This window comes from Lygodium microphyllum, chromosome 20, assembly GCF_053477565.2.
Source record: "Lygodium microphyllum isolate KBCC chromosome 20, Lygodium_microphyllum_v1.1.10, whole genome shotgun sequence".
In the NCBI taxonomy this organism is placed as follows: Eukaryota; Viridiplantae; Streptophyta; class Polypodiopsida; order Schizaeales; family Lygodiaceae; genus Lygodium; species Lygodium microphyllum.
The window spans coordinates 136301012-136322821 of record NC_141154.1 but is presented as its reverse complement, the minus strand read 5'-3'; the positions used below and the strand labels follow the sequence as shown (position 1 = coordinate 136322821).

Sequence of the window (21810 nt, the reverse complement as noted above, 5' to 3'; positions counted from 1 at the left end):
GCTGGTAACCCTACCTATGCACTCAAGCAAGAGTAGATTTCTACAGTAGCATTGGTCAGATCTGGGGGCAGAGGGTTTACTACTGTCTGGTGCTTCAGGGACATAACTTTTACAACTTCTGATACTTCAGGTACAGATGGTCACCAAGTCAAAGTCTTAATGACCCCGGAAGGGACTGAAGGTGAGATTGAGGCAAATGCACCTATCTTGGCAGGCAAGCAGCTCAAGTGATCAGCAGTGGGCCTCTTATGTGTCCATGAGTTGTCCAGCACATTGCAGTTTGAAGGCCTAGGCTCATGAATAAATGGAGGAGGACCTAGTATTCTCACCCTTTGCATTTATTGTGACAAGTCCACTGTTGATCTTGATGCTGAACTTGACGCGTATACCCTGAAAGTACTCTAGCATCAGTGGTGAATATGTTTGTGAGCCCTGAATAGTGAGCAACAGTTGCTTAAGTGGTCTGAAATCTGCAGCAGCAGTGAGCAGCAGTTCTGAGGCTTAAAGCAATAGTGGGCAACAGTTGCTTAAGTGGTCTGAAGTTTAAAGCAACAGTGAGCAACATTAGTAGGCAGCATGTATGCATATACTCAATCACATTGTCCCTATGGACAACAACATGGTTCCTATCAGCAGCATGCATATGGAGATTCCTACGCCACGCAACCATATGGGCAGCTGCCTCATGGAGACCCTGATGCAATGCAGGAGTGGCAAGCAAGTAATTCTGACTGACATCATGCCGATACCTATGCTCATGGACTTGCCAATCATCATACTTATGGTCAGCCTAGGATACAAGGACACCATTGTAGTCATGTTGGACAGTCATCATGCAATCTTGGGCAGCATGTTTATGGGCAACAATATGACCAAAGTTTTGGTTGCATTCTCATAGAGATTATGGACAGCATGACCAATGCTGTGGGATCAATGATCAAAGGCCGCATGCTTATGACGGTTATGCGTGTGATGTGCAGCAGGGCTATTATCACCACATGCAGTATGGACAGCATGAGTATCATTATGAGCAGCAGCCACATTGCTATGACCATCCATATGGACAGCATGAGCGTCATGGTCATGAGCATGGACAGCCATCTGTTGTATATGAGCAGTATGCTTATATATGTGAGCAGCAAACATCAGTGGAAGCAAATGCATATGCTCAACCAAATTGTCCCTCTGATGCACAGCACGGCTATTATCACCATATGCAGTATGGACAACATGAATACCATTATGAGCAGCAGCCACATTGGTATGACCATCCATATGGACAGCATGAGCATTATGGTCATGAGCATGGACAGCCATCTGTTGTACATGAGCAGCAAGATGACTATGAGCAGCATGTCAGAACTATTACTGAGCTGACCAATGGTGATAAGCAGGTGTGTAAATTGCTATCTAAGGCTAAACGCATTAGACATCTTACTAGTGATACGATACGGGAATTGCATGCTGCGGGCTTATGCTATCGATGTGCTAAGCCGATATCTTGTAATCATCAAGCCACATGCAAGGCAAAGACTGCCAAAATACTCTTGGTATTAGATTATTATGATGCAAAGGATGGAGAAGATCTTGTTGAAGACCATTTTGGTATGGGTCCACAACAAGAACCTCAGTTTAAGAAAGAAGACCATGGGCAGCATGTGGATTTGGATGATCATGACCCCATGCGGGAGCCCCTTCAGTCCACAGACCTGCAGTTTAAATGCTTGGACATCACTAAGAATGCAGGGTCCATGAATATGCAGCACTTAGGGGTTGATGCAGTCCATGCAATGGTGACTTCAACCTCATATGCTTCAGTCATACAGAGCATGGTGATGCCTGAGAGGCTTATGGAAGAGCTAGAGAATACCACCATGCTGATCATGCTTCCAGCTGTACTTGACTTTGACCTTATGAAAGCTGATCCAATGCATGGCAGCGATACCACTTTCCCTTTTGACCCAGGTGGCTACAGGCTGACCTTGACCCTCTGCATAGACTAGTACTACTCTTGAATATTAGGCAATCTTTTACTGGGTCTATGCCAAGAACCCCCCCTTCCCCCTCCCAACTACCTTTTGCTACTTGTAATGCTGTACAAAGTAGTACTCTGCAGCCCACTACTTGGCTATACCAATAAGTCCGATCTTTGTTTTTGAGGACAAAAACTTCATTTTGTGTGGGGATGGATTGTAATGGAGGGAAAATACTTAGGTCAAGTTGACCTAAGTATAAAAGGTGTAAGGGACACTGCATGGGCACCATTTGATGAATACACATTTGTCCTTTCACCTTCTTCACCTTCTTCCTTGTCCTTCCATGGCTGCTAGCCATTTCTCTCTCCTCTTCTTGCCTTTCTCTCTCTACTTTTAGTCTTTCTCTCTCCTCGTCACCCTCTTTCTCTCTCTTCTTCTTACCTTTCTCTCTCCTCTCCCTCCTCTTCTGCAATCCTTCTCTCTCTCTTTCCCCTTAGTTAGGACAGTTAGGTCTCCTTCATTACACTTCTCTTCCTTGCAATCATCTGTCTTCTTGCCTTTTTCTTTCTCTTTCTTCCATTTGTAGCAGTCACGTTTAAAGTGACCCTTCTTGCCACAATGATGGCATTCAACATCTTTGCCACGTGATTTGTTACGTCCCTTGCCATCATATTTGCCCTTTTGCTGTGATCTGCCCCTAGTATGCAAAGCACTGGAAGACTTACTAGATGCATTGTTCTGCCGATTCATCTTTTTCATAAGTAGAGTACTCTCTACACCAGCATACAAAAGGATCACATTAGAATTGCTCATAGCAGTCCTGAATGTATCCCAACTCTCTGGTAGAGTGCAAAGCAAGAAAGTAGCCTTAAATTCCTCATCAATCATGAACTTCAAGGCAACCAGCTGGCTGAAAATGGAGTTAAACTCACTCAAGTGAGTAGACATTGTTGTACCTTCTTTCATACACAAATCCATAAGCTTTTTCAACCAATACACTTTACTTGCAGCGCTCTTTTGTGCATACAGTTCTTCCAATCTAGTCCATATAGCATATGCAGAATCCAAACCTTCAATGTTGAAGAGCAAGGCATCAGAAATCGATAGCTCTATGGTTGAGCGTGCAAGCTCATTCAACTCATCCCAATCGTCCTGATCCATATCCGCAGGCTTTACCCCTTTAGTTTTGATCGGCTTTGCCTACTTCTTTTGTAACAGAATATTGTAGCACTGTTTTTGCCACACTGCAAAATTATGTGCGCCTTCAAGCTTCTTTATATGCATCAAATTACTGCTGTCATTGCTGTTAGCCATGGTTTTCAGCTCAAAAGTGACCAAAAAAAACCAGTAAATGCAGGCCCAAATTGTCACCCAAGTGACCAAGGTACAAACAAGTACCAATCAGCAATAAATGACCACGCAGAAGTACAGATTTCAGATCTGTATTTCAGTTTTCAGAAGTACCAAACCAAGTGCTACAGCATTATCCAACTGATTACAGCTGTTCCAAAGGGCATATGCATCACATTACATGAGAAATCCCAAAATTTCAGCTGCAATTTCTGTTGTACGTGTACCCACGGGCATAAAATTTGACACAAACGGTCAAAAGCCCCAAAATTTTGTGCTCAAAAGCGTCAAACACACATCTGCATTTCCTCTGTCATGCATAGGGCTGTCCAATTTTGCCAAAATAAAGCAATTTCAGCAAAACCCTCAAATTTCACCAAGTATTGATGTCCAAATTGCACGGAATTCAACCTGCATGTACATAAAATGACCAAATGCTGCACAAATTTTGCCCAAATTGCAAAATCCCCAAATTGCACGGGGTCCAATGTGTCTCAATGTCGAGAAATTGGGTTAATTTCAGCCCAATTTGTGCATGTACATGAAAAGCCCCAAATGTCGTGGACAAAATGTCACAAATTCCTGCAATTTCTGAGACAAATTTGCTTGTATTGCATCAAATTTCCCAAATCTGGGAAAAGCCCCAACTTTCTGGGCTAAATGTTGAGAAATTTCACTCAGATGAGTAAAATTTCAACAATTTTGGCGAAATCCCCAATTCAAATGCGCACAATGTTTGCAATTCCAACACAGATGCCTCAATTTTTCACGAACAGTGCTCAGTCTGGCAAAGCCCCAACTTTCTGGGCCAAAATTGCACAAATTTGATGTTTTGTGCTTGCACGCACGAACCCTGATTAGGGGAAGAAGTTTGAGAAAAAGATTTTTTTGAAAAAAAAATGTTTCAAATGATGGGTCTGTTGACCCGTCAGGCCTCCCCGTCACGCGCTTGTCAGACCTGTCCTTGCCCGCTGGCGTCACACACCCCGTCAGGCCCGTCCTTGCCCGCTGGCATCACGCGCCCTGTCAGGCCCGTCCTGCTGGCCCCGTCACACTCGCTCGATGACGAGTGGCCTCACTGCCACCTCAAGGCAACGCATCTACCATTCCGCCACACTGCAATACTGCAGACTTGCTCGACTAGTTGTTGCCCGTCACTCCACACTGGGGGCCACATGGCTATAGTTCCCGCCGCTCCACGTTGGGGGCCAGGTGCACACTCTCCACGGCCTGTCCGCTTTCTGCAGCTCACGACTGCCTCAGCCTGACTGACGATCGTGCTCAGCACGCTCAACACCTTACGCTTTGATACTAGTTTGAAGAAATCGATTAGGCACAGAGATAGAGGTAGACAGACCTTATGCTCAATGAGAGAGACAGAGAGAGTGCGAATGAGCAAAGTAGAGAGTGAACACGTTTTTCGGTACAATGACGAGTGTACCACTTTAGGTTTTAGATAGATATATGTATAAAAGTGCAATGTGCTAAGGGTGTGTTCACACCCGTGCACATATAAAAGGCACGATGGCCCTTTATTCCCAACAGATACCTAAGTTCAAACTTTGTTTACACATCCAATGTATCTTTCAAATTTCATGCCTTTTTTTTTAATGACAAGTGCTAAAAAAAATGATAAATGTAGGGACACTTGGTATAGCTACTCAAAACAAAATTGTTCCTTGCAAAATACCAAAGCTTTTGACACAAACAAAATTTCCACTGGAGTAACTTCCAAAAATAGTACCCTCCTAAAATTTAGGCATCGCCAAACTTGGATTCAAGAGAGCTTCATTGTAAAGATTCTCCAATTCATGGTTTGTTTCTTTGATCATAAGCATTTGGTTTTATCTTTAAACCCGTTCATTATGTGGGCTTCCAACCAATGTGGCCATTGAGTAAAAAAATCTTAGTCATATGGACTTTTTGGTCAATCTAACCACCCAGCTAAACTTTTAGTCCTAGGCATCTCATTTGCGACAACCCAATTGTAATAGAAGGCATTCTAGCCATTGGCCACCCTCAAACAAAGAGATGGGTACTGAATTGTATTTTAAATACTTAACAATTCTACAAATCATGTATCAAGCTGTATGAGCACAAAACTAAAGTGAATGATTGAGCTGACACAGCTTGATAATAGTTGATATATAAAATACCGGTTATAAAAGGACCTGCCAAACACAAGAAAATATGTTGTCAATGATGCAAGCAACCTATAAAATTATGACATCAGCTTGCAAAGGGTTCTCATCGAGCTGCTGTACAGCAAATTTTCATAATATCAGCAATGAGATGGAAGAGGAGGGGTAGACTATCAAAAAGTAGAGTTTGGGAAGGTGCAAGGCTGCAAAATACAAAGTTTAAGGAGAATTGGAGCAGACAGGGATTGGAGCAAAAAACTCAGCTCTTTTAGGGCTGGTTCTGATCAACACAGCACATGAATAACTTGTCTAATGGAAGTGTAGCTTGGATACCACACTGATGATGTTGTCCAGCAAGCTGATGATGTCACACAGCAAGCTAAAGATCAAAAAGACACTCAACTTAAATCACTTCTAGATTCCACCTTGGCGAATGATACCATGTGAGAATGCACATTGGAAAAGAACAAGAACACGGAGTGAATAAAGAAGATGGAGACAAAGATACAATGGAGCCAAAAGAATTTCAAGACTGACTAAACCAAAGGTCCGCATTACTGAGTACACCATACAAAGGCAAGAGAATGATGAGAAGGGCTAGTGATGATGAGCAAACAGTGGAGTGTGGAGAGACGGCAATAAATAGCCCCACACCCCCACCGCATAGAGGGCAACCATCAAGGTGGTTCTTGCTCTAGCCAGCTGTAAGCAATGGCCAATCTATCAAGTTGATGTGAAGTTTGTGTTTCGCAATAGAGATTTGAATGAGAGGATCCATGTGTTAAGCTAAAAATGATGCATTACACATTAGATCTTCATTCGCTCATTGAAACAGCCCCAAAACTCAAATTTTACCAAAGTTTCTATTTCACATAAGCAAACATCCAAAAAAATTTGGGAGGATAAACATCTAGAAATAGGAGGTTAGCATAGAGATTTGAATGAGAGGATCCATGTGTTAAGCTAAAAACGATGCATTACACATTAAATCTTCATTCGCTCATTGAAACAGCCCCAAAACTCAAATTTTACCAGAGTTTCTATTTCACATAAGCAAACATCCAAAAAAAATTGGGAGGATAAACATCTAGAAATAGGAGGTTAGCTGGCTGCATTTTGCCCCAACTTGCTTGTGCCATCATCATCTGCAACAACTCATTTTTGCATTTTCAGCATTTTTCTTTGTGAGTCTTTGCTAAGATAGTGGTTAGAGTACTTAGGATCTATCTCCAATGGACAACTAATGTCTTCCTCAACCTACTCCCACAAGCGCCACCGGAGCCACTGGCTGTTGGACTGCTCTCCTTTGAGCATCTTCTACACTATTTCATTCATTTACAAAATCCATTCATTCACTTCAAAGTTCTCTTTCTTCTCTATTTGTATTCTTGTGTTTTGCATTTTGTATTTTGTGTTTACGAGTGTATTTTGAGTTCCTTTTGTTTGAATTGTAGTCATACACTTAGCGATTTATTCGGTAAAACCTAGCATATCTCCACACAATATTGAGCAACCTCCCAATTTCGTAAGGTTGGATGCCAAGGGACATGTTTACAGGCTAAAAAAGGGTCTTTACAGCTTGAAACAAGTTCCACATGCATGAAATAAAAATATTAGCACCATAGGAAAGGGCTAAGATATCTAAGATAACACTCTAATCCCAATCTCTATGTCCACAATTCAAGTGGCTAGATCCTAATCTCTATGTTCGAATCTAAAAGTGGCCAGACAATTGTGTTCACACTCTACATGGACCGCCTCATTTTGACGAGATCACACTCGGATGGTGCAAAAAACCAAGGATTCCCTCACCAAAAGTTTGAGATGACCAACATGGGGATGTTACATTTCTTTCTCAACCAGAAGATGTAGCAGCGTGAGAGAAAGAGTTTCCTTTCTCAAAACAAATATATTTAGAAGTTACTTATAGCTTTTGGGATGATAGCCTCCATCAATTTCTTCTATGGTAGGTCCAAATTAAAAGGTAATAACTTATGGACATTTAGAGATTATCAATGCTTTTTGTTAATGACAACTTGTGGGTTCTTTGATTTGGCTACTTAACATGAGGCTCAATCTATGCTTTCCGGTTGGCATCCTTGCAAGGTTTCTTAAGAACACATCCAATCATGGTTTGTTATTTTCTACAAGTACATGCCATCTAGACATTGTATAATGCAAATGAGCCAAATTCTAATTAAGCAAAAGATGTCAACCATTAGAGGCCGACTACGGACTATTGTTTCTAGTTGGGTTTAGGCGCTCTTACATGAAGTAGCAAGAAGCAACTCCATGTTGGCCCTTTCTTCCACAAAAGTAAAGTATTGAGCAACCTCTACCACATGTAAGGCCGTGTTGAAAGGAAAGTAGAACCAGGAGAAAGAAGCTTGGCGGTAAGAGCTATGGCGGATGGAGAGCAAGAGCAAGAGAGAGAGAGAGAGAAGCTCAAAATGGGAACTCCAACAGGCGTAACCAGATAGCCTCCTTGCAAGCCTCTGTGGCTGCAATATACTTGGCCTCTATAGTAGAAAGAGCCGTACACTTCTACGCCCTGGACATCCAAGAGAGAGCCCCTCCAACATGAGTAAACACATAGCCAGAAGTGGACTTCCTACAATCTCCATGTCCTACATAATCAGAGTCAGTGTACCCCACAACTCCTGTATCCTGGCTGCCATAGCCAATACACATATCTACTGTGTCTTTCAGGTATCTCATGATACCCTTCACGGCATCCCAATGTTTCTTACCATGTGTAGCCATATAACGTGCCACAACCCCAACTGCAAAAGCAATATCTGGACGGGTGGCTATCATGGTATACATAAGACTGCCCACGGCTGATGCATAGGGAATCTTAGCCATCTCGGCCCTCCGCTCATCTATCTGCGGACATTCGGCCTGTGAAACCTTCACATGAAAAGGTAATGGATATCCAATAGGCTTAACATTCTACATACGGAAGCGCTCAAGGACTTTATGAATGTACTCCCTCTGTGACAGATAGAGTAGTCCCTAAGATCTATCACGCATAATACGCATACCAAGTATATAAGAGGCTTGTCCCAGATCTTTCATCTCAAAGCTCTTCTTGAGCTGAGCCTTAAGAGTATCTAGCTCCTCGTGAGCTATCCCTGCTAAACGCATGTCATCCACATAGAGTACCAAAATCAGTAAAGAACCATCACGGGCTTTCTTCGTATACAAGCACGGATCCATAGCACTGCAACTGTAGCCCTATGACTGCATGAATGCATCAAACTTACGGTACCATTCCCTAGGTGCCTCCTTCAAGCCATATAGACTCTTCTTTAGCTTGCACACTAGGTGTTCCCTGCCAGGGTCTGCAAAGCCCTTAAGCTGCTCCATGTAAATCTCATCATGCAAGTCCCCATGTAAAAAAGCCGTCTTGACATCCATCTGGTACAAGTCCAGGTCAAGCTGTGCAACAAAGGCCAAGACTAAGCGTAGGGTGGTCATCTTAACTACAGAAGAAAAGACTTCATCAAAGTCAACACCATGCTCCTGCTTAAAGCCTTTAGCAACCAATCCAGCCTTGTATGCCGGCTTGGGATGTCCAGGGGTACACACCCACTTGCATGGCAAAGCCTTCTTACCCTGAGGCAAGGAAACCAAATCCCAAGTCTGATTCTTATGCAGTGAGTTAAACTCATACTGCATAGCCCTCTCCCAAGAGTGACAATCACCCCGTGCATAGCCTCTTCATAAATGAGAGGCTCTCCTGCGTCTGTAACCAGTACATAATCCATAGAGGGCGCAAAACGGTCAGGAGGTCGTCTATCTCTCGTAGAACGCCTCAACCCAGGCTCTGTTGCCTGACCAACATCCTGTCTAACATCAGCATGTCTAACATTTGGACCATGAGCATCAGGTGATGTTGCACGCTGTCTAGCTGGCCATGGAGCGGACTGTACGGGAGCAGGTGGCTCCTGCTGAAAGATAACTCTGTGTACGTCAACCACTTTCTCAGGTTGCATATACATTTTGTCCTCATGAAAGATGACATCATGGTTGCGGATCACTTTCCGCGCCTGCGGATCCCATAGACGCTAACCCATCTCTCCTGTATCTCCATAGCCAATGAAAATGCATTTGACACTTTTAGGATCCAGCTTATTGTGTTTGTCCTTGGGCACATGGCAGAATGCCTCACATCCAAAGACACGCAAATGATCATAAGAGGAGGGCTTGTCTGTCCATATTTCCTCTGCAACTTGAAAGTCAATGCCACTACTAGGCAACCTATTAATGAGATGCACTGCAGTAGTAACTGCCTCGGCCCAAAAGTGCTACAATAAGCCAGCCTGGCTAAGCATGCTACGGACCCTTTCATGAATGGTCCTATTCATACGTTCAGCTATACAATTCTGGGGAGGGATGTAAGGGGCGGTCAACTGACGCTTAATACCCCGCTCATCACAAAACTGCTCAAAAGCACGTGATGCATACTCACCCCCATTATCTGACCTTAGGCATTTTAGCCTTTTCCCAGACTGGTTCTCTATTAATGCAAGCCAACGCTGAAATGTATCTAAGACATCGGATTTTCTCTTTATGGGATAGGCCCAAACCTTACGTGAGTAATCATCTATGAAAGTAACAAAATACTTTGCCCCACCGAGTGACTGACAGGGCATGGGCCTACATACATCTGAGTGCACAAGAGCCAAGGGTTCACCCATGCGTTTCTTACCAGACTTTTTGTGTATTTCTAGTTTGCCTGCCATACAAACAATGATCACAAGAATCAAAATGCAAAGAGTCAAAACGCGGAAGATACTGCAAAGCACAGAGCATTTTCATTCCTTTAAGGGACATATGCCCCAAACGAGCATGTCAAAGGGATACATGGGGGATAGAACCCACAGACAAAACATGATTCAATGTAGCTCTAGATACAAGTAAGAAATAGAGACTGCCAGACTTAGCACCTCTTGCAAGCACAAGCCTGCCACGAGTAATCTTCCATGCAAAGTCTCCAAAAGACACAAAATACCCTGCATCATCAAGCTGTCCAGCTAACATAAGGCTGTGAGTCAACATAGGTACATGGCATACGTCATGCAAAACAAAAGAACTGCCAGAAGGAAACTGCAGTCTAACATCTCCAATGCCCATGATGTCAAGAGACCTGTCATCACCAAGATGCACAGAACCAGAGATGGTACTATAGGCATAGTGACAGGAAACGGCCGGAACGGCCCCCCGACACATGGAATCGCCGTCCCCGGAATGTATCCGTCATGGACCGCGTTTCCAAATGATGGAACGTTCCCTGTCTCGTTTCAGACAAGCGTTCCCTGTCCCGTTTGTTCCCTGCTGCGTTCCCTGTCTGAAACGGGACAGGGAACGCCACATGGCAAAACTTACCTGCGCCCGGTCGCGTCCTGCTCCCGCCTGCATCCTGCCCCCAGCCACCTTCATTCTCTTCCTTCTTCTTCTTTCTTCTCTTCCTTCTCTTCCCTCTCTTCCTTCTTCTTCTTTTTCTTCTTTCTCCTCCCACCTCCAACCTCTTCCTTCTCTTCCTTCTTCTTCTTTCTCTTCTTTCTCTTTCTTCTCTTCCTTCTCTAGGTTTGGCGTTCTCATTCCTACTTACTTCATGAATTTTGATTTTTTAAATGCCGTTCCCGTTCCCACGTCCCCGTTCCCTAGGTTTGGCGTTCCCGTCCCCGTCCCTGTCCCCGTTCCCCGTTTCATGTTTCTATGACGATAGGTGTGAAACCAATCTCTACAAGGTGTCACATGCAATGACGCACCCGAATCCAAATGCCAACACTGCGCATACATAGAATGTGTCTTAGAAGCATGTAAGGCATCACATGAAGAAGCTGTGAGTATATAATCCTCATCTGAATCAGTGGCCTGCATGACATTAACCTCTTCTATCTTCACACTAAACTTTGCAGGTACAATACTGCACTCAGAAGACTTTTCTTGCACTTTCTCTTTTCCCTTTTCCTATCATCGCACATCTTATGGCACTGCGGCCTAATATGTCCTACTTTTACACAATAATGACAGGTGAAATCAGACTTCCGTCCTCGGGACTTACTGCAGCCACGTGACTTTGACCTGGACTTCTAAGAGTCCTTGCCCTTATGATCATTATTATACATGTCATGTCTGCCACCTCTGACGGTCTATGCATGTGAAGAGCGGGAAGCATCACTGTTTCTCCTATTGATTTCCTCAGTCAATAAAGCACTCTCAACATCTTTGATTTTCACCCATCAAGCTTGTTTGTGAATATGGCAGTACGGAAGACATCCCATGATTCAGGCAAGGTGCCAAGCAGAAACAACGGGTGCAAATTGTCTTTGAACTCAATACCCTGTGACAACAGATTCTTCATGATAGCATGAAACTGGCTAAAATGAGATGATAGGGATGTCCCCTCCATGCGAAGGTCCATTAACTGCTTCAGCCAATACATCTGTAACGTAGGACTCTGCTGCGCATAAAGCTCCTAAATCTTCTTCCATAAATCCCATGCACTTTGATTATCATCTTTAACAACATTATGATGGACCTCTTCTGAGAGTGACAAGATAATGGTAGACTTGCATAGCTCATCAACTTCCATCCAAGCATCAGCATCCATATCCTCGAGTTTAGCACCCTTGAAACGCAATGGTTTAATCTGCAACTTCTGCACCAAAACCTACCATATCTGGGACTTCCAATACCCATCGTTGGTACCATCCAACTTGGCAATATTAAGGAGAGCTGTGTCTTTCAGATGACCAGCCATACTGTCCCAAATCAAAGCAAAAATGCAAAATTGCAGGTTGCTATAATTAGCAAAAAATGCACTAAAACCACTGCTAAAACTGGCTGAAAGAGTGGATATCACCAAGAGAACCACCTATCCACCAAATATGACCAAGAGAATATCAAACAGTAAGCATTACCCTCATACAAGTGCTTGAAATCTGCAGATTTTAACTTACTGGAATAAATGACAATAGTATGTAAAACTGTCCCAAAGTGAAGCAATTACTGATACATATGTCACTACAACTGCTAGGTAGCAAGATACATCCAACAATGAGTGTCAAAGGGCAAGAAAGTACCAAGGACTGTCAAACCAATAACCTGTCAGTCAAGAGACATCTCATAGGTCTAGAAGTCATGCATGTAATGGGTCTCGGGGTAAGAGAAGAGACCAAGCACAAGCACAACTAACAGAGCAAGGACCTCAATGCATAATCATCCAAGATGCATACAAAACTACAAACCTACAGAGATAGATGCTTGCCCAATAGGCGTATTAAATTTGCCCACTACAAACTAATTGCAAACATAAAGCTCTCAAGAGAGCAAATGCATGTAACTATCCCACAAGCTCAAGCTCAAGTGTAAGTAAAACTCTGCATACATCCGAATATGCCAAGAGGCTCCCACTGAAAGTAAAGTCAGATGCAAATAGAGCAAGCAATGCTCAAATACATCTAGTACATAGCATCAGACATTCCAAATCCTAGTAGGATACATCCGGAACATAAATCTCAAGCTATCTCAGACCCGTAAAACATAAGCCCGAAAGCAGTCAAATAGCATGTAACTGACAACCAAATGTAATGCCCAGTAAGTCCAAAATGCTCATACATCCAAAGACGAAGCTCCAAGTACTTGTCAAGTATGGGCAAACCAAGGGACATCCATATCTGACCAAAGCATAAATGCAAGAAACCTAAATGTCAAACAGTGACAATAGGCATAAACCGGTCCAAAGCATGCCAACTAAAGCCAAATGCCAGTGAATGATGACCAAGTCGAAGCCTAATTCAAGCCCAAAAGCATTCCGGAAGCAAAAAGAAGCATTTAACAATCTCCAAATACATCAGTATGATCATTCAAATCTCCGGTAAGCACCCCGTATTCAAGAGCCAATTCATACACCAAGTAAATGAGCTTCAGCCCACTGTATTACAGCAGCATATTCACTGTCAAATGAAGCTCAATCGGTGCCCAAATCAGCTTCAAATCAGTCCCAAAGCATAGACATAGCATCCCATAACATCTCGGCATCACCGGATATCAATAGGCATCAAACGGACAATGCCAAGAAGCATCAAACATTAAATGTCAAGTACTGCCCTGTTTGTGACAATCCTGGAAGTGTGCATACAGCAATGGCTGAATATGGAAACACTCATATCGATTGCCGGGATCCAAGATCCAATGTCTCAAGGAGTCCGAAGATGATTGGAAAGGTTGCAAACAGTGCCAAGAAGCCGAGGAAGGAGCTGGAAATGCCAGGAGGAGATCAGTCCAGCCCCCTAAAAATGCACCGCATTTTGCACTGGCTGCTCCTGGGGGCTTGGGGGTTTTCAGCAGAGCTACTGAGCACTTGGCAAGGATTAGGGGACTCCGATGCAGCCCTACAAGGTGCCGAATGAAGGCCGGAAGATCAGGGAGGAGGCGGGAGATCAAAACATACATGTAAATGAAGGTGCCATGGCTGCCATTGAAGCTCGAGTTGAAGCTCTTCAAATCCGGGCTGAAGAGAATGCCGGGCAAGCTCCAATACCTTTGCTTTGATACCGGTTGAAAGGGAAGTAGAACCCAAGAGAAAGAAGCTTAGCAGTGAGAGCTATGGCGGATGGAGAGCAAGAGCAAGAGAGAGACCCGAGAGAGAAGCTCAAAGTGGGAACTCCAACAACCACAATGTGTGGCCGAGCCTTCCTTTATTCAAACTATCACAAAAAGAATAAAGAATAAGTGACTATGACGGGCACCCGCCACCTGCAGTGTGCAGTGGCGGGTACTAACAGTGTAGTAATACACGGGCGGCTAGGCGGAGGCGCCTTTACCCCCAACACGTGTAGCCTCACAGAAGACTATTAGGTAAGCTTTGCTGCCCTCACAGCCATGCTTCTAGGATTCTATGCAATAACCAAAGTTGCATAGCTATTGCTCAAAGACCAGTGTTTCACATCCAAACCAATCATATAAGGATCCAATATCATTATATCCAAGAGAAAATAATGGATAATACGGTGCTGGCCATGGACAGACAGGCAGCAGTCTGACAGCTTTGTCACAAAGTCAGTCATGCACAGCAGCATTTATTGCATTCCGGGCAGCAGATTTGCCAGTTTTTAAGGCCAACCTAGCTGTATTTATTGCCTATTTATGGGCTGCCATGTGCAGTCATCACTATTTAGACTGTTTGTGAGAGATTGAAACATTTGCACAGAGTGATACATTCACATGCTATCTTGTGCATATTCTACTCTCAGTTTTGAGTATTCAGCATTCACCTTCTTCCGAGTTTCTCTCTCTTCCTTCCTCCCTCTCCTGCATTTCATCTTCTATCTCAAGCCAGTGCATCTGCTTCCATATCTCTGCCCTCTGACACTATGTGCATCAAGCTCTACTACCCATTCAACTTGTAAACTGCCCGTAGGAACAATGAGACCATGGCTTTTACCCACTCTATTGGCTAATATTTAGACAGCAAGGGGGTGTTCCCGGGTATGTGCTTGCATATGCGTGTGTGTGTGTGGGTGAGGAAGGCCCTTTAAAATCTGAACCAAACCCCTTGCGTATCATATCATCAAATCAATTCCTCCTTGTCAGATGGATTCATCCACAGTCAGCTGGACATAAACCTCTATTTGTGCTTACTAACCTGCAATAGATACTGGCAGCACAGTTGGACGAGACCTGCTTTAGTCAGTGCATATTGTTGAAAACAGCCTGCCATACGTGCACTGCTAGACCTTCAAAAGGTAAAAAGCCAACTTACATGTAAATTGACCAAAACAAGTTTATCGGATGCTTAGTCAAGAAAAGTAAAGCAGTTGGTCAAACTGATCAACACAAGGTTGCATTTAACACACATGAATACAAAATGGACCAGGATGATTGGCTCAGTAAAGATATGAAATCTAGTTCCCTTATTTCTCATCCTGCATCATACAAAGCTGGTCACAGTTAAGTCCAAACATGCTTATACTGCTGCTATTGTACTTGTGCAAACCTTATAAACTGTAATGCCGCATGAGAAAGTATGTAAAGCTGGTCACAGATAAGTCCAAACTTGCTTAAACTGCTGCTATTGTACTTGTGCAAACCTTATAAACTGTAATGCTGCATGAGAAAGCATGTTGCCTGCCAGAAGTGTATTTAAGGTTGCAGTATAAAAGGGCTATGTAGCAGAACCATAACTGCTATGTACAATGCAAAATGCAACAGGTCAAAATCAAAACAAAGAACTACAATTGAAGTCATTCAAGCATTCAATGCAAAAGAAGGTTGAAACACAATTACATGTGAGTTGTATGTCGACAATGAAAGAAGCATGTGAATGGTGTGTAAAAGAAGAAAAAGGTCAAGCAGTAAAATGTGTCACTGCTAATCCAAACACTCATCCATCAGGACTAGCATAAAATTAAAAGCCTCTGAAGGCAACACAGACACATGAGAACCAACATTATAGCTTCTGGAACACTCAACTCAATCATCATTTGTGCAAAGGTAAAATAAGAAATCAATTTGATATTTTGAAATGCATTGACCTTAATGCATGTGCACAACAATAACTGAAGCAGAAGCATTGCAATAAACTTTAATTGGAGCTCATAAAATGGTGTATATCAACCACATACATGAGCATTTGGAGCAGCTGCAGAAATTTCGCGATCGAAAAGGCGGTGTAGTATGTTGTCGCTTTTTCTCAACATCCGTGCCTTCTTCCTCCTCCTGCTGATATGATCTACCACTAGATTTAATTGAGATTGATGTGAGGAATGTTGATGGGCATTTGAAGAGGGTGCCCAACAGCACCCTCTTGTTGTCTACCATACCAGGTACAACACTCCAGCTCAGCAGTCTTCCCTCGGAACATCTACATTCACTGTAAGCGTACCAGTAAACACTTTATAGAATTGCTATTATTGGTCGGGGAACCGCGTGTACTGATCTGTTTGTATTTCCTTTGGAAAACCAGTAGCATTGATCTCAGTGCCACAGAGAAGGGTGGTAAGTAGGTTGTGGAAAGCAGCCACATTCCTACCCTGAACTGTAGTGCAGGAGGCCCCTAGTTCAAAAATTGGCACTGCGAGAGTAACCTACAAGAGAATGTTTCATGCATGGGTGCTACGCAATTCTGGAAAGTGCCAGCAGCCATGGACGCACCATGCGGGAGCTCGATTTTCTGTCCCCAATTTCACCACGCAGGTGAACGATTTCAACGTATTTGTCGATGTCCTTGCTGCGAGACCTCAAGCCACAACTGCTGTAAAGCAAGCTAGACGTCCGGACACCTGCTGTTCGCTGGTAGGCTGCAGAGCTCAAGCCAAAACCGCTGTAAGACAAGCTAACCTGCTGTTTGCCGGTAAGGCTAGGGTTTGGCACATCTCCTTGATTCGAGGAAAAAACCATAACTACGCACCGGCGCAATCCTGTAAGTTCAGCCCGGGGACTGCAAATTCCTGTGTTGTAGCTGTTGTTGCTTTGCCGAGTATCCCATGGTTCTTTCACAATCACATCCAAAAGTGCAGAGAGAGAGAGAGAGAGAGAGAGAGAGAGAGAGCCGATCGCAAATCACGAACGACGAAGGAACAGCAACAGAGAAAAGTGAGAGGAGAGAAAGGAACCACGAGAGCCAATTCGCTTTATAAATGAGCGCGAGAGCGCACGCACAATAAATTTCTTTTCTGACGTGCTGCTTTGTGTAGACACACTCTTTTGAGAGACCGTGTGTAAGAACAAGGGCCACCCGTTTGCCTTCCCTTCTTAAGTTCTTTAAGAGGGCACACCACGCCAAGGTACAACCATAGTGCAGATGCATCCATGTTTGGAGAACCTATGCAGCCGGTTGCCTTTAAGATTGCCACCACTCCCTCCCGGTCCCCCCTTTTCCCACAAGGATGTCACTATGGCAAACAATAGCATATTTGTAGGCTGCATTTGGCCATAATTACCTACGTGCTTGCCTTCATAAATCACAATACTTGTTACATGGTCACCATCAATGCTCCTCTCACTTACTTTTGTTGTCTCCATATCTCTCCTTCTCTTTGTCTCTCGCTATCCTTCTTGGTCAAACTCAGCAACTCTCTCTCTCTCTCTCTCTCTCTCTCTCTCTCTCTCTCTCTCTCCAACACTTCTATATCAGGTCCCCATATGGGTATCGACCCTCTATCATACAAGGAAAGCCTCATAGGATCAGCCACCACTACCTAGGGGGGAGGAGATATATGGGGGATGGGAGCAGATGGCGAGACCCCTAGTACTGATGATTTCACAGATGATCCAAAGTAAGCTCTCTATATCACATGGGATCATCAAAGCAGAGATGGGAGCACTTCCCATAGTAGCAGAGGCCCTTTCTCAAACCTGACTTTCCTGCATAGGCTCTAGAGCTTGCCAAGACAGAGATACCCTTGGCTTGCACTAGGGTTGTTTAGATAGCTAGCATTACAGGGGGGATATTGAGTATTGTTATGCTCGAACAGAGGCATGGTTACGACTACATGGATTACACATGGATCACTACCCAAGCCTACATCACAACTTAGATTGTCCTCACTTGGAGCTCAATTAAGAGGAGCTGAACCGCATCATCATCTTGGACATTACTCAACCAGCACCTACTAAGGATCTAAAGATGACGATGATGGCTTTCTACTAGAAACATCTTCTGCACACATCTCCCAATGGATTTGTTACTTGTCCGAGATACATGGATCCACACTTACCTCATGGTCTATGATGTGCCATTGGATAACTCCAAACATCCTCACACCGGCTATAAATTGAGGCAGGTAGGTACATCACAAACTCCCTCCTCCTAGTGGAGGGCAAGATCTTCTAGCTCTATCAGCCATGGACAGAGGAGCACTACATGTGTAGATGTCCAATGTCTTATGAGATCAAAGGATGATTCCATTGCCTATTTAGAGAGGGTTCATGCCATTATTGAGGGTGATGGATTTTCCAAATCGGAGATGCCTTGATCTTGTCTTACTAGAGCTATGTTGACATAGAGCACCTCTTACAAACTCAAGAGCAAGCACATGGAGCCACACACTAGTTTACACTCACATAGTTCTATAGAGCAACAACCACTCCCTCTACCACAAAGCCCCCATCAAACCTACTAGTGGCCCTACCCAGAGGAGTCATCCTCGACATGGCCACCATTGAGAGATGCAAAGCTTGTCATCCATGCCCAGTCTATCCATGCCCCCACTAGAGACATTATTTGCAAATAGAGAGGGCTAGAATGGTTCCACATAGTGTTTGGTTATTACATTATTTTGTATTCATCAGCTATGTATTGTCTATTCTCCCCTTAGTTAGTCGCAACATTAGATGTCAACTATTTTGGGACTTTAGAAAATTCCTTGACTTTTAGTTGCTACATTTTAGTCTCCTAAGCCGATTTGGCCTTTTGCAAATGTTAGTATAACTTTCTTTCTTTCTCTTATTCCATAAAACTCTTTCCCATTCGTCAATAATTCTAACCTTGCTCTATTTGCATAGGTTGAGCACACAATGTTCCTTCCAAAATCATCACAGGGATAGTCAGTTTTCCTTCTCTCTAAACTTCGACAACTCTTCAAGTGCCATTGGAAGCCAAAAAACCGATTTGGCATCATTTGCATGCATGAACGATACAAAACAATTCCACTAGTCAATTGGGTATGCACATCTACACTTAGTATGTCAGTGGCCATTATGATCCTCACATGGCCAGTAACTTATCACTTATTATATTTAGTTTGTTACACCTGATGTTAGGAGGCATATTCTACGGTGGATTCCATGAGACCATGGTGGATTCCGTGAGTTTTTTATTCCACGGTGGATTCCGTAAAACTATATTTATTTGCCAGGGCTCGTACACAAGGTGGATTCCTTGTGCGAGAAGTTGACGAGGACACTTGTCCTTTTTGGGCGTCATGTTAATTTAATGTGCGCGTCGGTGATTCCACAAAATACATATTTAAATTAATTGACATTTATGAGTTTAGAATGCACTTGTATTAAATTAAGGTTAGGACAGAGTTCCAACCTATTTATTTATTTTGTAGATGAATGTGGCTAGGTATTCACTTTTGTTAGTTTAATTTTATTATTTTCTAACAATTGTGAATGCTTCAGTTGATGTGTAGAGCAGGCGACAATGGCGTTAAGAAGCACTGGGTGATATCGTGTATTCAAATTACTTAGAAGAAATTATCATTTTTTATGCGCGCGTGTCTTATCATTAAAGATATGGCGCTAATATTTATTTAGCCGCTAATATTTATTGAAGCGCTTGACAAATATTTATTATTTTTGTATGCGCATGGATACACTGTTTAAATATTTCATTATTGGACATTGCATTTGGGCACAATCCACGACTTTTGGGCCACCCAACTGCTTTATTCTTTATTTGGACAAAAGCAAACACAAAAGCTAAAGCATGCTAATTGTAAAATTGGACTATTTTTTAGCTTTGAGATGAATAAATTTATAAATATATGCCTTGTGAAACACTCACACAAGGCACGGGGGAGCTACCATCTCGTGCAAAGATGAAGCTCCTAGAATAAACGGGGTCTACAGTCAGTCTCGCGACCCATCACTACCAATGTGTTCCTAGCGGTAAAGAACCCCCTGTTGTGATAGTGAATCGTAAAGGACCACTCTTCTCTGACGACGAAGAACCACCCGGGAAGTTTCTTTATCAAGTCCTTTTTTTTTCCTCACAGATCAGAAACTTTCATTAGTCAATTGGACTATAAAGCTTAACCCCTCAAACTTCACCATTGACGGCGGGAGGATGTGCTCCACGACATCGCATCATCCAGGACATGTCGTCGTCCTGTCGTCAAAAAAATTCGATTCCTTTAAGCTTTTCAACTAAAGCTTAAGTTTCTTTTTAAGCTTTTCAAATTCCGTACTTTTAATGGACTACGTGACGGAAACACTATTCTCGCTTGTATCAGTTAGTTTGATAGTTATTTCCATGAAGAACAATATGTCGAAAAAGACAAACTCAAGCGTGTCACTAACCATTTAGTGGACAGAGCATCGTTATGGTGGACTGTTGTCCGCAAAAGTATTGATTGTCTTACTACTTGGGAAGCTTTTCAAAATAAATTTTTGCAGAATTTTCATCCACCTCAATTCCATGAAAAAACAATCAAACAGTGGGATCTTTTGCAACAAAGAGATCGTGAGCCTATTTCGCAATACACTGAGTGTTTCTTGGAACGCCTTATTGCAACTTTAAATGGTTGAAGACGTAATTGAGGTGATTCACAAGCGCAAGTATATGTATGGTCTGCTTGGTCACTTCTATGCGAAAGTGAACATGTTCAAGCCAACGACTCTCGAGGATGCGATTTCTTTAGCCCATGCATGATGCTAAAGACAAAATTCGAGGACGAGAGAAGTGACCACAACAATTTTCAACTAATGGTAACTTTGGTACAAAGCAATTCAATTCTAACTTTCAAAGATTTAATCAAAATCGCTTTGTTCCTTCTTCTTTCCGTAAATCCTGGACACAACCCCCTGCTTTACCATCAAAACACAAATTCAAATCCTAAGCCATATTTCCAACCAAATCCCAACATACCTAATCTCCCAGCCATTACCAATAATGTTTCCAAAGCCAAACATATAGTCTGCAAGTGCCACCAACCTGGACACCTAGCGGTGAATTGTCAATCCAAAAAGCTGATTATTTACATCAACTACTTGGGAGCAATTGAAGATGAAGACCATGAAGAAATGCCAGACTTCATGGAAGACAATGATGATATCGATACTACTTCAAATACTTTACCAGGCACAAGGATTGATTTCTCATCTGCATTTTATCATGAAACTAATGGGCAAACAGAAGCTACTAACAGTACAATATTAGATCTTTTGCATGCATACACAATTTCAAAACCACAAACATGGGATATACACTTGCATTTACTTCAGTTTGCATACAATTATACACCACATACAGCTACATAGAAAGCACCTTTTGAAATCATTTATGGACATAGATTACCTACACTTGTTATAGCATTGTCAAACAAAGTTAAAGCTGCTGATGATATTGCCAATATGCATGCTATTATTTTTGTTGAAGTCAAAGACATGATTGCGAAAGCCCAACAATCAAACACTAAACAAGCTAATAAGAAAAGAAAGCTATGAGTTTCAAAGTTGATGATTATGTCTGGTTACGCATTGAAAAGAGAAGATTACAAAGTGTTGAGAAACACCCTCTTGTTAAGTTAGCCCTTAGATTTTATGGACCTTTCAAGATCATTCACAAAATCAATGACAATGCTTTTAAATTAAAACTACCCTAA

At 42.8% G+C, this 21810-nt stretch overlaps 1 protein-coding gene across 1 annotated transcript in view; it reads right to left on the bottom strand.

Annotated features, from left to right (window-relative positions):
* The window catches only part of DET1 (light-mediated development protein 1 / deetiolated1 (DET1)), a 57660-nt gene extending 40546 nt beyond the window's left edge, over positions 1-17114 (bottom strand). The window contains exon 1 of the mRNA XM_087661081.1: positions 16105-17114. Within this exon, the coding sequence (XP_087517207.1) occupies positions 16105-16179 (75 nt within the window). The 5' untranslated portion in view covers positions 16180-17114. The remainder of the gene's footprint in view (positions 1-16104) is intronic.
* Between the last annotated feature and the right edge of the window lie 4696 nt (positions 17115-21810).